The following is a 15,497-nucleotide window of genomic DNA, read 5'->3' on the forward strand; positions in this document are numbered from 1 at the left end:
TAACAATTCTTCAAAATAAAAAGAGGATTTTATAAGAGTAATAAAATATTATTGAAAAGATAATGAGCTATGTAACTAAAATTGAATTAGCTATTGCTGCCATACAATTAGCATAATGTAAATAAGGACTAAATTGATTGTGGATTCACACATCATGTTTTACTTGATCTTATTATAGAAAATAAAATATATATATTTAAATATTATAAATTTCAAAACTACTCACCTCACCATCTCCATCGTAGTAAATGAGATAGTGTTTCGTCAGCACAAGCCATCGTTGCTTGTAATTGACTGGAGTGAAGCGTTTCTTGTTTTGGGAACGTTTTATCATAAATCCTTGTCGAATAACATCTCCACCTTTTGAGTCTAGCTTCCCATCCTTCCCTGCCATCACAGGAGGGCCTCCCTAGCAACAGTAAAAATATTATTTTTATGCATAACAATAGACCTTAATTAGAAATTAAATATCTCATTGCACATTCTGAACATTGAATTAGAAGTGATACTTGTGTTGCACACAATATATCCTAATTTAATACTTCTACATTATGAGAAAAATACAAAACGTTATATATTATTCTATTTTTCTGTATTTTGGTTTATCTTGCCTATATTCAGTCTATATCCAAGATGACAACGGACGTAAACGAATTTCTAAATATAGCACACCGGAATTTTTTCCTCGTTCTACAATCCGCTTCCTGCCTCCTATAATTCAACTCACGTGTCGATTACCGAGCAATTATTGCTCACATCGTGACCGGTACTCCCGAGGTACGGCGAGGTGGAATGGAAAAAAAAAAAAAAAACGCGAACGAACGTCGCCCAAAATCTTCCAAGTGTCAACGTACCGAAAGGTGCGTGAACGCAGCAGCGAGGCGAGACGATACATATGTATATGCGCGGTTATACCCCACGTTTGATAATTCGAATTCTACACACGCGAGACGCGAGGTCCAGCGGCCCGTTTATCAGTCGAATCGCACTTACCATGCAACAGATATGCGCTAGCACCACGCAATCCCGACACTTGTCAAAAGCATGACCGGCGCCCAAACAAAGAATTCACGTGGAACGTACGCATATACACACACCGACAATCTGTCAAACGAAGACGTCTCGCGGCGACGTCGGGAATTCGCGAGATATCAGGAAATGCCTCACTACGCTGGTCAACGTGGCGATACGTACCGCCCGCGATAAAGAAACGCGTGCGCGAGAAACGTCAAACGATGATCCGAACGGATACTCGGATGCGTCGAGTATCGTCTTGAATAAAAAAAAAAATCATGAAAATTTTAAATAACTGGAAATGTTGCATGTATTTTAATTATTCTTTGCATTTAATTATTATCTGTATAATTTACATTTATGATTTAAGATTTTTTTAAATATACAATTATTAATTGTTACAATTTTGCTTTATAGCAATAACAATTCTTCAATATAAAAAAAGGATTTTATAAGAGTAATAAAATATTATTGAAAAGATAATGAGCTATGTAACTAAAATTGAATTAGCTATTGCTGCCATACAATTAGCAAAAAAAAAATCATGAAAATTTTGCGATCTCGGATTTTTCTGGAGTCGTGGAAACAACGAGCTGGACGTTCCTTGACTCGCGTAATCTGAAATCTGACAAAATGGCGGACTAGATCGGCCGTCTGTCGCTTTGTTTTTCTTGGAAGGTGTTTATACGGATTGTATACAGACCTTCGAGAGCGTAACACGGAAGGAATATTTTTTTTTCGGCGTTCGTTTAGAGAATTTGGAAAGAAAATAAGTTTGCTTCTCTCGATCAAAATCGAGAGAATACGATCTCGATTATGTGTTTATGGAATGTGGCCTAACCTATCTACCTGTTACGTTTGAAATCTTGTCTCTCGCGTCGATGAGTTGAGAGAATACTGTTTATCATCGTGATCGGTTCATTGCTGAGACATTGAGACATGGCAGCGCCCGAAGCGATACAAGTCAGTTCCTTGCCATTACCGCCCGTTCAATATATCAATTTATACACGGATGAAAATGTTCGCCGTGGAAGAGCACCGCGACCACCGCCGCCAATTCATGATAGTTATTCTATGTTTGGCAACGTGTTCAATGCGGATGACACGATTATCAGACCATTGGAGGCTCAAGGAATCAAAAGACTGTACCCGCAACACTTTGACCGTCGACGTGAATTAAAGAAGCTCAATCACTCTCTACTTGTCAATTTCTTGGACTTGATAGATTTACTCGTCCAATGTCCTGACAGTCCCAGACGTGCGGAGAAGGTAATGTATCTGTAATTAGAATAAGCTTTTATTAGTTAATGCTATAATTTGTAACATTATTTTGTTTTTGATTCGAAAAATTGTAATAATCTCATATAACAATAATTGACACTTTTACAGGTCGAAGACTTGAGCTTGTTATTTATTCATATCCATCATCTATTAAACGAATTTAGACCGCATCAAGCCAGAGAAACGTTACGAGTTATGATGGAACTACAGCGTAGACAACGTCTTGAGACAGCACTGCGTTTTCAGAAACACCTTGAAAAAGTATATTTATTATTAGCATTTTAAATTTCTATAATATTCATGCATATGTTTGCAATTTTTATTGAATATTAAATATGGCATTATTCTAGGTTCAAGAAATACTGCAGCATGCCTTACAGATGCTTCCGGATACTTCAGAACTAGATTCTAAACTTGCAATAAATACAGATATTATGGAATCTGTTGATAATATGGGTTTTAAACAACAAACTCAGGATCCATGTAGTCCAAGCGATCGTATTATGTGTAAAGTCATAGACGATATGATTTCTTCAAACGGATTATTTTAAGCGCTAATTAATTTATCAATGATTATGCTATAATAATTATATAATATATGTGTATATATATGTTACAATGGTGATATAAGGATAAAATGTGATCTTTTTCAATATATTATTTATGTATTTACATTATTTTTAATGCTAGGATTATGTATAGTTATTTAATAATTAGTTAAGAATTATTTATAAGAATAATCTGATAATAATGAAATATAGTTTACAATTACTACTTCCTTCTTCTCGAAAGATCATTAATAAAAATAGTGAAACATATTTTATCGAATATATTCTTTTGTTGCTTCACCTATAACTGCTCAAAATTGCTTTAAAATTAATATTTTATTATTTATACATGAGTAATACAAAAGTTTGATCAAATTATACATATATAATTCAGATATATTCCCTCTAGTAAGATTGAAATATATTCATAATACAGTAAGATTGATATTATTACATTGCGTTGTGCAAATTCAATTGCACATTTAATACAAATAATATGTAATTATACACAACTTTTATAAACATATTAATGCAATATAAAACCTTAAATATGTAGGACAGATTAGATATAAATAACACATATATACATATAGATATGTTTATACTTGTGTGCTCTTAAAATTGAAGTGTATTTCTACTAAATCTCGTTTTCTAGCCTTATTTTCTCATCTCTTATATTTACTGGATAAAAAAAAAAAACACCATTTAGTATTAAATAATGTTATTTATTGAAATAATTAGAAACATTGACGAATTGCTGATGAGACAAAGGTTTTTACAAAATGATCATGGATAGAAGGAAAGGAAAGATGGAACAATACTTTTTTTGAACTCACCTCACAAACAGCAATTATACCAAGAAGATATACATATATGATAATATAAACATATAATATCATTAGTTGCTGAAATAGAAAAGGTATCAATTAGCTTCTCCAAATGATCTCTGCCTCTGCATCTATCTTTTCTTAAAAGGTTCTGTAATGAAAAAAACAATATATATATATATATATATATGTATATATGTATAATTTTAAATAGCTCTGGCCCAATCCACGATTTCCAAGTCTCTTGTTAGTGTGTTTCCTGCAAAAGAAAAACAACATAATAATTGCTGCTTCAATTCCTCTTCTTATTTATCGAAGAAACATAGATTCATGAAATTAATATCTTTAATTGAAAATATATTAACATATATGTGTGTGTGTGTGAGAGAGAATACATACATACACACACACACACACACACACTTTAGATTTTATAATATATTTAAAAAAACATATTTACATGTATAAGGAATATATATTTATATATATGAAAAGCAATATATCTTGTATATGTTCATTAGATTTATAAATTCTGTTTACTAAAAGAAAAAATTGGAATTTTGTACAAATGTTGTTGCTTTTATCAACAAAAAATTATATCTGATGTTTCTTCGATTAAATTGTTTTATCTTCTCCTCTGCCTCTGCATCTATCTTTTCTTAAAAGGTTCTGTAATGAAAAAAACAATATATATATATATATATATATATATATGTATATATGTATAATTTTAAATAGCTCTGGCCCAATCCACGATTTCCAAGTCTCTTGTTAGTGTGTTTCCTGCAAAAGAAAAACAACATAATAATTGCTGCTTCAATTCCTCTTCTTATTTATCGAAGAAACATAGATTCATGAAATTAATATCTTTAATTGAAAATATATTAACATATATGTGTGTGTGTGAGAGAGAATACATACATACACACACACACACACACACACTTTAGATTTTATAATATATTTAAAAAAACATATTTACATGTATAAGGAATATATATTTATATATATGAAAAGCAATATATCTTGTATATGTTCATTAGATTTATAAATTCTGTTTACTAAAAGAAAAAATTGGAATTTTGTACAAATGTTGTTGCTTTTATCAACAAAAAATTATATCTGATGTTTCTTCGATTAAATTGTTTTTATGCACGTCTGCCTGTGGATCCTCTTTGTTACGCAGTTATCCTGTTGACAAATATTAACAAATATAAAAGTTTGGAAGGATAGGGAAAGCTAATTTAGGAATGGATATACAGGAGATTAAATTTTTGCACTCTTGAAGTTTTTGATGAAGAAAGAACACCGTCCATTTTCATATGCTTTTCTATCCATGATATCTGCATCTATCCACTCGTATGCGTTTCTATCGATGATGTCTCACAATGACTGATTACGTAGTTTGAATTTATGCATGCATCTTCAAGGTTTGCTTCAACTTCCTCAAGCACCATCTTGACAAGTTTCGCATTCTGCGATCTCTTCTTTCTTCCTTTTCTGTTACATATAGTTCCATTAACATCTTCATCAAATCAATTAATCATACTATAATCATCAATATTCTCTCTTAATTTTGATACATTTGTCAGCAGTGCATATTGTTGGCATACTTTCATTTCTCTTTCACAACTTTATATATGTCTTGATTTTCCATTGCAGAATTATATGATAAGAATTAAACACAAAAGTTCTATATAATGATAATCTCATTCTCTTAAATTTTTCTCTCAATGTTTGGGAAACATTAATAAAAATTTGGAAAATTATGGATTTTCCTCTTTTTGTTACTTATCTGCAATTTGTCAGAGTTTAGATAATGACAAAATCATTTCGATTACACATAGAGAACAAGAGAATTAAATTTTGAAATGTCACTTTTTTGAAAGTACTTTCATGTTTAATCTCAAGGTAAATAAGCATTTATGTCATCATTCCAATTTTAGTTGCTTTCAATTTCATTTGTTTTAGTGAATTTTGGTTTCATAATTAATAAAAATTCTTTCGCCATGAACCACGGCCTCTTGATCTGAATCCACCTCTTCCTCCAAATCTGTTACCTTTAAATCTACCGCGACCTAAAAACAAAAAAAAAAAAAAAAATTATTGGATAAATTAACATTTATCTTATCTTTTTCATATTTTAATATCATGTATCTTTAACTATATACCATAATTCGATATGTTTGAACTATATTTGCCACTCGGAGGTGTATATATTTCTCTTTTGTTGCTTTTATCTTCCTTACTCCGTTTCCTCCAAATCTGTTACCTTTAAATCTACCGCGACCTAAAAACAAAAAAAAAAAAAAAAAATTATTGGATAAATTAACATTTATCTTATCTTTTTCATATTTTAATATCATGTATCTTTAACTATATACCATAATTCGATATGTTTGAACTATATTTGCCACTCGGAGGTGTATATATTTCTCTTTTGTTGCTTTTATCTTCCTTACTCCGTTTATTCGAACCATTGTCGTTTCCAAATGTAATTGGTGTATGTCTTTTCTGAGTCGAATTCTTTTCATTCTAAAACACACATAATAAAATTATAACATTGTATAAAATGTCTATAGATGTGTAAATAATGCATATGTTTGTATGTGTACAAATTATTTAAAATGCTTATGAAGGTTAATTACCTTCTTGTCATTGCAAGGCGTTTTCCATGAGAGATGTATTATACTCTTAAAGCTAGGAGGTGAATGAAATAGATCTTTGATTAAGGTATTGATGTTATTAGTTGTTTTTAGTGCAACAACCTTTAATTGATTTTCCTCAGATTTCAATTCTTCTTCCGTCTTTCCACTGATAGCTTCACGTAATTTTTTTATATAACCTTGAATGCCTCTTGCAAAGTATTGTAATCTTAAACGAAATTCTTTAAGCTGTTCTGGATCTTTTATCAAAAATTCTGGTGTTTGCTTACATAGTTTATGAAAAGCATACATCAAACATTCCACATGACTAAATTGTAACTTTGGTACATCAGTAATCTCTGTAGCCGGAGGAAGTGGCATATAAGTCTGAAATACATAAAGTAACGAATAACAGTGTAAATGATATACCAATGATAATTTTGATAAATAAGATAAAAACATTAGACATCATTATGTGAACAGATTGAAAACAACTCATCAGATTTGTAATACAAAATATGAAAAGAAAGACATATTACTCACAATGAGAGTATTATAAAGTTGTTGAACTTTGTCCTCGGGTTTTTCAATACTTCCGCAAAACACTGTTAATTCAGCAAGCAATTTTAATAGTTCCAATTGAATGTCTCTACCATCGGGAGAAGTCATTAAAGAGAGATGTGGTAGCACTTGCACGCAAATGTATGAAACAAATTTTGATGAATCTATCTGTGACTGAAAAGAAACAAAAATATTTAAATATAAATAATTAATTATACAAATAAGTGTAAAAAACATTCAATCTTGTTTTAAGATATATTTAAATGTATATCAAATATACATATACATACGCTAAAGAATGGAAGAGCATGTTTAATACATTGAACCAATCTATTCCACTGTTCCACATTAGTGTGTTTGAAAGGGACAGACAATTCAGCTTGTTCTATTGTTATATCAACCAATTCTTGTTGACCAGTAACAGTAGATCCTAGTCTAGTCCAAGCAAGGATTTCCATGATACTATGAAATTCATCAGCAGTTACATCCTGCATGAGAAAATATATCAATAAAAGAGAAAAAAATAAATGTAAACATTTGTTATAATATAAGAGCATAACAAAAGTTTACCTGCAATACTTTTTTACATTCTCCAATTAACAAATCTTCTGGTTCCTTTGTAATAACGTCGTGTCCTATTGCTTTCAGTTTTGTAGCTAAAAATTTTATACAACGTTCTCTCGTTCCATCATCACCATTAATGATTTGACTGAAAAATCCACTTAAAGTACCTGCAAATACAGAGTTGTTTTAATCATATAACATTATATAAATGCCACATCTTTATATATATTTATGGCTTTGACGATACCTTTTGGATCACTCTTCATAAGTGACATAATACTGTTATGTACAACCGATAATTCCGAAGAGTCCTCAGCTTGCAATAATTGCGCTAAGATGTCTGCAATTCTTGCTGTATGTTCCTTATTATCTTTACAAAGAGCCGGTAAATCTTTAATAGCTTGTTTTCGAATCTGTAAGGAAAATAAAAATATGTATATATTTATGTATATATTACGTATATATTATTATTATGTATATATTACGTGAATAATTAATTATGTATATATTACGTGAATAATTAATTTGGTTAATTATTGATTAATTATTACATAAAACTTTAAAACATTTTTGTTCAAAAACTGTGTATAAATAAAATGTAAAGAGTCAATTCATATTTGAAAATTTACAGCCATGTCTTCATCTTCGCATAAATCCAACTGGGCATCTATAGCTTGATCTGCTAGTTTTGGAAAATGCTTGAAAAACCTCGCAATGAATTGCGATGCTAGTCGTTTTTCTTTGGGTGATCCTTTAACTGCAGTCAAAATTTCCAAATACTCCTTCTCATGCTGCAATATAAACAATGATATTATAGAGAATAATTTACAAAAAAGTACAACAGTTTTTCTGGTAAATTTGTTATAGATATTTAATATAAATGCATTTTTTTTTAAATATTTCTTAAAATTAATTGTATACAAAATAGAAAAAAATCTTCTGTTATTATTTAAATGAGAAACTGTTACTGAAAACTACAAATTAGACTTTCTCATGATTATGAAACTAAATAAAAAGCATTAGCACTATACAGTACAATATTATTATATTGCAAGAGCATTATTTCTTTCCATATATAGAATCGACATGCAGCTTCTGTCTCTTTTACATCAAATCATATAAATGTACTTATAAAAATGATCGTAGATAGATGAATCGGTTACACGATATATATTTGAAAATATCTAAGCTATAAAATTGGCAATAAACAATAATGGCTCTTCGTACACAGAGAATATTATCGGAGAACCACTATACTCGACCTTTGTAATCTAAGAATTAATAATATACATAGAGACACATGGATTTAGCCACATATTGAGGTATATCTATATTGGAAATGCATGTATGCTCCAATATTTGCATAAATTTATATATTAAAATATGTCTGTCCTCGTATATATGTTCGTATGTATGTGTAAAGAAAATAATCTTGCAATGATTCATATTGTACATGTGCAGACACACTATGTGAAAACGCCATGCACATCTTCGATTTTTCGAATTGCATATTGATATTTCATGCAGCGAGAATGATTTGTGAGTAACATGTGAACAATACTTATCAGTAAAGTCATGTTAAACACGAGAGAAAATGTATGGGAATGTAAAAACAAGAAAATATACGGAACAAATTCTCCCCAGCTATATTTAACCGACATTATCGCACGATATAACCAATGCGGCATGTACCTGCACCAATTTATCCTTAGCATCCGCAAGGATTCCAAAGTTTTTGTACAGTTTTTCGATACTATCAGTACTCATGGTAAGGTTTAAGCGCAATCTTCTACGGCCGAGGACACAAGATACATGCACGAAACGCAATTGAAAGTCGAGAATTTCAGTCGAACGCCGAATATATAAGAGCGGCACACAAACATGGCAGCGCAGTGATACAATAGCGCTTCCAAAAAAAAAAAAAGTTTCAAAGTCCCTAGATAGCAAACGGAAGTAGCAAACTACGTGCGCGTGACGTAACGAATATTCCAAAGATTCCTTTGTTCTAATTGGCTAGAAAGGTAATCTACAGATGAGTAGATTTTCGAACGAAATTTTGCGGACACAGAGGACGGAAATTACTAGGGATATTATGATATAAACGATTGGCTACAGATAGGGCGTTGACATTAGTCGAAGAGGCGATCGGCTAAAGTGATATGCGCGTGTGATATTTGCGTAGTTTTGCGGTATCGCACCATTGCCCTGCCCTGTCATAAATTCATCTGAATTTGTTATGAATTAATTTAGCCAGAAATATGTCAATTAATCTGACGAAAAACAAAGATGCCTTGACGGCCGCCTGGCACAGCGTAGTCGACGATAAACTGTCTACTAACTGGTAGGCGTATATACTTAAATTTCCAATGCCTTTTCTGTCAATCTGACAGATACACCATGTAGTATGCGGCACATTGCGTATGTTCTGCCTATATCGAACCCTGTAATGCCGGATCGTAAATTTTGTACGGATCCTTAGCAAACACTATTGTTTCGTGTAAACATTGAGCCTCCTGATAATGACTCTTTCTGATGATGACTTTCATCTTATCGATTCCGGCTATTTTAAACTATCTTAACGACCATCGCAGAAGAGCGATAGAAATTGATAATATAATTTTTTTGTTATTGTTTTGATATAATTGTGTTATTAAAATGGAAAAATCTATATAAAAACTATAAGTTATTTTATATATACATATCTCTCAATATATAAGATATATAATTAAATTTGTATAATCATTTTTATAAATAAAACTAATTATAAATGATTAAATTTAATTATTTGATTATTCAAAATATATACATATATAGTTTATAACTGCATGATTGGTAGATGATTTATAACAACATAATTCATTGATATAATTCAACTCGTAACTTTGATTAAAAATTCCTTAATTTGATGTCAAAAATCAATTTTATACAATTATTATTCGATAAAATATATTGCGTAATTGATAATTAAAACGCGTTTCTATTCTTGGCAGGGCTTTATTCGGTTATGAAGGGCAGACAAATGACTTAAAAGTAGTTGGAACCGGAAGTGGCGGGTTGGAAGAAATGATTGATCGATTGAATAGCAGTCACATTATGTATGCATTTTGCAAAGTCATTGATACTAAAACAAGTCTACCAAAATGTTTGCTTATTAATTGGGTAAGAGTAAAGAGATTAATATAATCATAATAATAAAAGACAAAATAAAATATAATAAATATATAATGAAAATATAATTTATGTGATAAAATAATGTGATTTTATACTATTCATTTTTTATAATAAAAGAAAAAAAGCAAAATTTTTATGTGTCTTATGATAATAATAATTTATAGTTTATTTAAAAGCTTTTATATATATGATAAAATGTTTTTTACAGCAAGGAGAAGGTGCTCCAATTGTTAGGAAAGGAACATGCGCTAATCACATCAGAGATGTAGAGAAATTATTAAAGGGTGCACATATAACAATTACTGCGCGTTCTGAAGATGATGTAGAGGTAGATACAATTATGGGGAAACTTGCGAGAGCAACAGCCTCCGCATATAAGTTTAATGAACCTCGTGGTGAAAATGAAGGACATACAGGTCCCATTGGAACAACATATCGCAGGTATATTTCTATCTCTCTTTCATAATATTTACATTTTAAGATGTCAACTGTAATCTCAATTTTGAATAAGTAGTATTATGGTTTACGATGCAGTCTCTAACTAACATATACTTTATAGAGTAATCCCTGAACAAGAGATAAATGCAACAGAAAGAGATCAGTTTTGGCAAAAGGAAGAAATGGAAGAGAAAAAGAGACTGGAGCAAGAGCGGCTACGTTGTGAACAAGAACGACAAAAGATAGAAAAAGAAATTAGAGCTCGAGAAGAAAAGGAAGCACAGTTGAGAGAGCAAAAAGTATGTTGTGATCTAATCTCGTATTTTTCGTTTATATACCATATGTATCTTAGATATCATACCAACGCGCATATCTCATGTAAAATCGTTTCCATTAGGTAACTGCTAAGGAAAACTCGATCGCGCGACAAAAGTTGGCTGAACAACGTGCCGAGGAAGTAAACAACTTACGGAATCAATTAGCTGCACAAAATTATACCAATGATGTCGAGGATGATCATAAATCACGAAGTGAAGAGCTACGAAGACAAAGAAGCAAAGAGACACAACAGTTGATTGCTCAAAGAACAATAAACGCTAGAGCGGTATTCGAACAGAATTCGGCGGCCGGTCAAATGAAGACAAGTTCGGTTCAACAATTTTTACCCAAGAACAATCACGTGGAGTCTGTGAAAAAAGCGTTAGAGGACGCTCAAATAAAGGATCAACCTAATGTAAAATCTTGCGAGGAAACACCAGCCGAAGAGAAAGAACTTACAAATATGGAGACAGTGACGACTTCATCATCTGCAGTGCCTCAATGTCAAAACGCTAATCAAGAATCGAAAACAACAGCGAAGAATCTACAATCGGAATCTGAACAAGCAGTGGAAATTAAGGAACAAGTCACCGAAAATGAATTGTATAACCAGTTGGATGGCCCGTACTTATATTTCGATCCAAATAACGAAGGAATGAAAGCCAGAGCTTTGTACGACTATCAAGCTGCTGACGATACAGAAATCACTTTTGATCCTGGAGATATAATTACGCATATAGACGCTATCGATGAAGGCTGGTGGCAAGGGCTTGGACCTGATGGGACTTACGGACTTTTTCCTGCTAATTATGTTGAAGTTATTGACTATAATACAACATGATAGGATAATTTCAAAAAAAATGATTGAGGAAATTATCATTTTTTTTTCTTCTCTGCATAATTATCCGCATTAAACCATTTGCGAAAATTAATACGCAAACTTATCCTTGATAATTGCAACTATGTCTTAGATGTAATTGAATCACGTGATAAGATGATGATAGGAAAAATATTTTGAATGATAAGAGAACAATTTTGTGACAGAAACGCGCTTATCATACTGGATAATGGTTAAAATGCACGTCTCCACAACATTTTGCGCCTTCCATGCTATCGTTTAATATTAAAACATTTATCCAAGAAGTGAGCATATACACAGTTAATCTTTCAATTAGCAAAACTTCATATTTGTTATTATATCCGTCGACGTAAAGTGTATGTCTTCCCAGCAAGTCATACAGGTTTTATCTGATAATTAATGGATATTACATAAATATATATCTTTTTATAACACCCTGTATCAGATGCCGATGTAGCAATAACTAAGAATCTTATAAAGTCCACAGAACTGTGTTATACAAAACTGTAACAACTACTTATTCAGACATATATCATTTTTAGAACAATAAATATTTCAATTTGTTACAGTTTAATAACAGAAGAAATTTAAAATTAGAATACCTGCTTATATATATGAAAAAGCTGCTTTTTTTAAATGTTTTAAATATTGGTGCTATTATTTATATCGAAAAAGAGAAGAAGTATGAAAATGCTTCCTTTTTGACAATTGTTGGTGAAATAGCATAAGAACGATGATATATCGACACGCATTAGATATGAAATTATTTTATTGTATATGAGACCCAAATTTTTATAGGTATTTAATAATAAGATAAAGTAGCATCACAATATTCATGTTACATAAATAAAACAAAGAAAATCACCTTCGATAATTCTGATTTTGACCGCCACTTCCACTACCTGCATGACTCAAAAATGCTAAATGTCCTTTCGGACATTTATTGGCATAGTGACCTTTTTGTCCACACTTGTAACACGTCACTTCTTCGAGTGGTTTTTGTGGTCCTCGCGGTGGCGGCGGTCCATTATGCATATTCATATGATGATGCGATGCATGAGAATTATTATCGACATCTTGTCTGACTTGAGCCTCTCGTACATCGGGCGGCATTTTATTGCAATAAATTGCCTTGTGACCACCTTCTCCACAGAAGTGACAGGTGATCATCACCTTTTTGCCTTCCTTTGGTTGCATGTCTTGTACCGCTGGTAATTCAAACCTTGGACTAAACAGAGATTAAGATGCAGAGATTTCGAATATATTTCAACATAATGGATACTTGCATTTTGTAAACTTACTGCATAAATTTGCAATTTGGTCCTTCTGGACAAAAACCAGCCAAATAAGCCATACAGAGAACACGTCTGACATGTCGATGTCTACACAAGGGGCCATGCCTACAGAAACCGCGATCGTACCATGGACAATCTCTGACTTTTGTTTCAGGGTCAATGTGTAAGAACGGACATTCCTTATTGTGACATGCATCTATATTTAATTCCATTTGTTTAGATATAATTTAATTGTCACATAGTTAAAATACATATTAAATATTACACAAAGGGATCATTATATTGAATTCTTGCATATAAAATATTCACAAATTAATAAGGAAATTTTTAGTATTGTATAATATAAATAATAATAATAGATGCATAATACTTGTATTAGACTACTTACTGAATCTAGAATAAAAATAACATTCCGGCATTTTTGTCATGTCATATTCGTGCAGAAATTCACATTGATCACCCTTTTTACAAAGACCTCTTAACCAATGTTTACATACTATTGTGCGATCACCACGAACGTGTCTAAATGGACATGATCCTCCTTTACTACAGGTACCTCTTGGATAAAATTGACATACTGCAGCAATTGATTCTGCAAATTGAAGGAAAAAGAATTATTTATTAACAGTTTTATATTTTTCATATAAAATAAGTCTCTTATAAAAGCATTGTACCATACTTTTTCTGCAATAGTAAACATAAAGCTATCAAATATAAGTATAAAATTCATAAAAATTAAAAAGAGAGCAGAAATTATACAATTGTAAAAAATGTATAACCAAAAGAGAATAATATACTAAGAGAATATATATATATATATAATATGAAGAAAGTTTAGAATTGATTTATTCTAAGTAATTCTATCAAAAGAGAGGAAAAGATCATTATTTACTTTTCAAAATTACATACATTTCGAAAATTATATATTTTTATATAATTGTTTTTAAATTAAATTTTTATTATATAGTTAGTTGTTAAAATGCTGAAATTGTTGAATATAATATTGTCTGTTTTTATATGTTTATATAAAGCCTAAATCACGAAAATAACTATACCTTCAACCACTAAATACTCAAAGATTCTACTAGGATAATACTCAAAGATTATCATTGAAACAAATTATAAATAAATTAAACAAAAAATTTGCCACTGCATATTAATACAATATTGCTAGAAAAAATCATACCGTGTATTGTATGTTGTTATAGACTGAAATAAAGGCACAATGATAAATATGATAATATGCTGTGCGCAAACTTAACCAATACAGTTCACTGTATAAAAACAGAAATGTATAAAAGGACGTACTGTCCATGCCGGTGAAAGGTAACGGAAGAGCTCCATACTGCTCGTCGAGAGCAATTTCAATGTCAAATCGCATGTGTTCGACGTTTGCCACTACGCATTCCATTGTTGTTACAAAAATCTAAACAAACAGAAAACACTCATGCTCCGTCTGCTCCGAAGCTGCTAAACTCTTCTGAAATCGTCGCACGCAGCCAACATTATCGTATGATATATCCCTAAAATCATAAAGTTGGTATTAGAATCATGGCTATAGATGGGTGTTCTCCAGCAAGGACACACAGAGAAACACAAATCACGCAATTGGCTATCGAATAAAAAAATTTTCGGGATTTTAAAAATTCTCTATTCGATAACTAATTGCATGATATTATGTCTCTCTGTGTGTCCTTGCTGGAAAACGCCCGATGATAGCTTGAATTTCTCTAGCTTAATTAAATTTACATTTTAAATTTAAATTTACTTTTTAATAATTCACAGTATAAAATATGTCTATAAATATACATCTACAATAATATACAGGGTGTCCCAAAGCACCCTTGACAACGCTCGTGAGCAGGTAGAGCACAGTAAACTGAACAGAAAAGTCCTGTAACATTTTTTTTTTTTATAACGATTAATAAAGGAGTTATTATTGAATAAAGTCTGGTCAATCAGCGCCGACTTTTAGC

The 15,497-nt window shown here is 31.2% G+C and overlaps 5 protein-coding genes across 7 annotated transcripts in view; 2 read left to right on the forward strand and 3 right to left on the reverse strand.

The window, feature by feature from the left end:
• Positions 1-1,229, reverse strand: part of LOC115239659 (tyrosine-protein kinase Btk29A-like) — an 11,142-nt gene extending 9,913 nt beyond the window's left edge. The window contains exons 1-2 of one of the 2 annotated variants that reach the window (XM_029814298.1): positions 994-1,229; positions 227-409 (exon numbers count right to left, since the gene is read on the reverse strand). In XM_029814298.1, coding sequence (XP_029670158.1) covers positions 227-409; positions 994-996 — 186 coding nt within the window. In that variant the 5' untranslated portion in view covers positions 997-1,229. Of the gene's footprint in view, positions 1-226; positions 410-611; positions 951-993 lie in introns of those variants that run through there. The other variant, XM_029814299.1, reaches the window with a different exon arrangement.
• Positions 1,230-1,628: 399 nt separating this feature from the next.
• LOC115239641 (mediator of RNA polymerase II transcription subunit 7) lies at positions 1,629-3,113 on the forward strand. The gene is made up of 3 exons (XM_029814265.1): positions 1,629-2,283; positions 2,404-2,556; positions 2,646-3,113. The coding sequence occupies exons 1-3, from the start codon at positions 1,954-1,956 to the stop codon at positions 2,844-2,846; spliced, it is 684 nt and encodes a 227-aa protein (XP_029670125.1). The 5' UTR covers positions 1,629-1,953; the 3' UTR covers positions 2,847-3,113.
• A 2,120-nt stretch (positions 3,114-5,233) lies between these two features.
• LOC115239638 (apoptosis inhibitor 5) lies at positions 5,234-9,344 on the reverse strand. Of its 2 annotated transcripts, XM_029814261.1 has the most exons (10): positions 9,133-9,344; positions 8,070-8,231; positions 7,688-7,853; positions 7,447-7,607; positions 7,167-7,364; positions 6,859-7,050; positions 6,319-6,702; positions 6,124-6,205; positions 5,842-5,910; positions 5,234-5,748 (listed from the first exon to the last, which is right to left on the reverse strand). In XM_029814261.1, exons 1-10 carry the CDS (start codon positions 9,205-9,207, stop codon positions 5,660-5,662), a joined length of 1,578 nt encoding a protein of 525 aa, XP_029670121.1. In that variant the 5' UTR covers positions 9,208-9,344; the 3' UTR covers positions 5,234-5,659. The 2 variants fall into 2 exon arrangements, with proteins under 2 accessions (XP_029670121.1, XP_029670122.1); XM_029814262.1 differs by lacking the exon at positions 5,842-5,910 and having other exon boundaries at positions 6,055-6,205.
• Positions 9,345-9,528: 184 nt separating this feature from the next.
• LOC115239639 (drebrin-like protein) lies at positions 9,529-13,053 on the forward strand. Its single transcript, XM_029814263.1, has 5 exons — positions 9,529-9,781; positions 10,431-10,599; positions 10,820-11,052; positions 11,171-11,348; positions 11,447-13,053. Exons 1-5 carry the CDS (start codon positions 9,699-9,701, stop codon positions 12,206-12,208), a joined length of 1,425 nt encoding a protein of 474 aa, XP_029670123.1. The 5' UTR covers positions 9,529-9,698; the 3' UTR covers positions 12,209-13,053.
• LOC115239640 (cleavage and polyadenylation specificity factor subunit 4) lies at positions 12,968-15,038 on the reverse strand. Its single transcript, XM_029814264.1, has 4 exons — positions 14,830-15,038; positions 13,910-14,113; positions 13,528-13,717; positions 12,968-13,454 (listed from the first exon to the last, which is right to left on the reverse strand). The coding sequence occupies exons 1-4, from the start codon at positions 14,930-14,932 to the stop codon at positions 13,088-13,090; spliced, it is 864 nt and encodes a 287-aa protein (XP_029670124.1). The 5' UTR covers positions 14,933-15,038; the 3' UTR covers positions 12,968-13,087.
• Positions 15,039-15,497: the final 459 nt, after the last annotated feature.

This window comes from Formica exsecta, unplaced genomic scaffold, assembly GCF_003651465.1.
Source record: "Formica exsecta isolate Colony F162 unplaced genomic scaffold, ASM365146v1 scaffold393, whole genome shotgun sequence".
Classification (NCBI taxonomy): Eukaryota; Metazoa; Arthropoda; class Insecta; order Hymenoptera; family Formicidae; genus Formica; species Formica exsecta.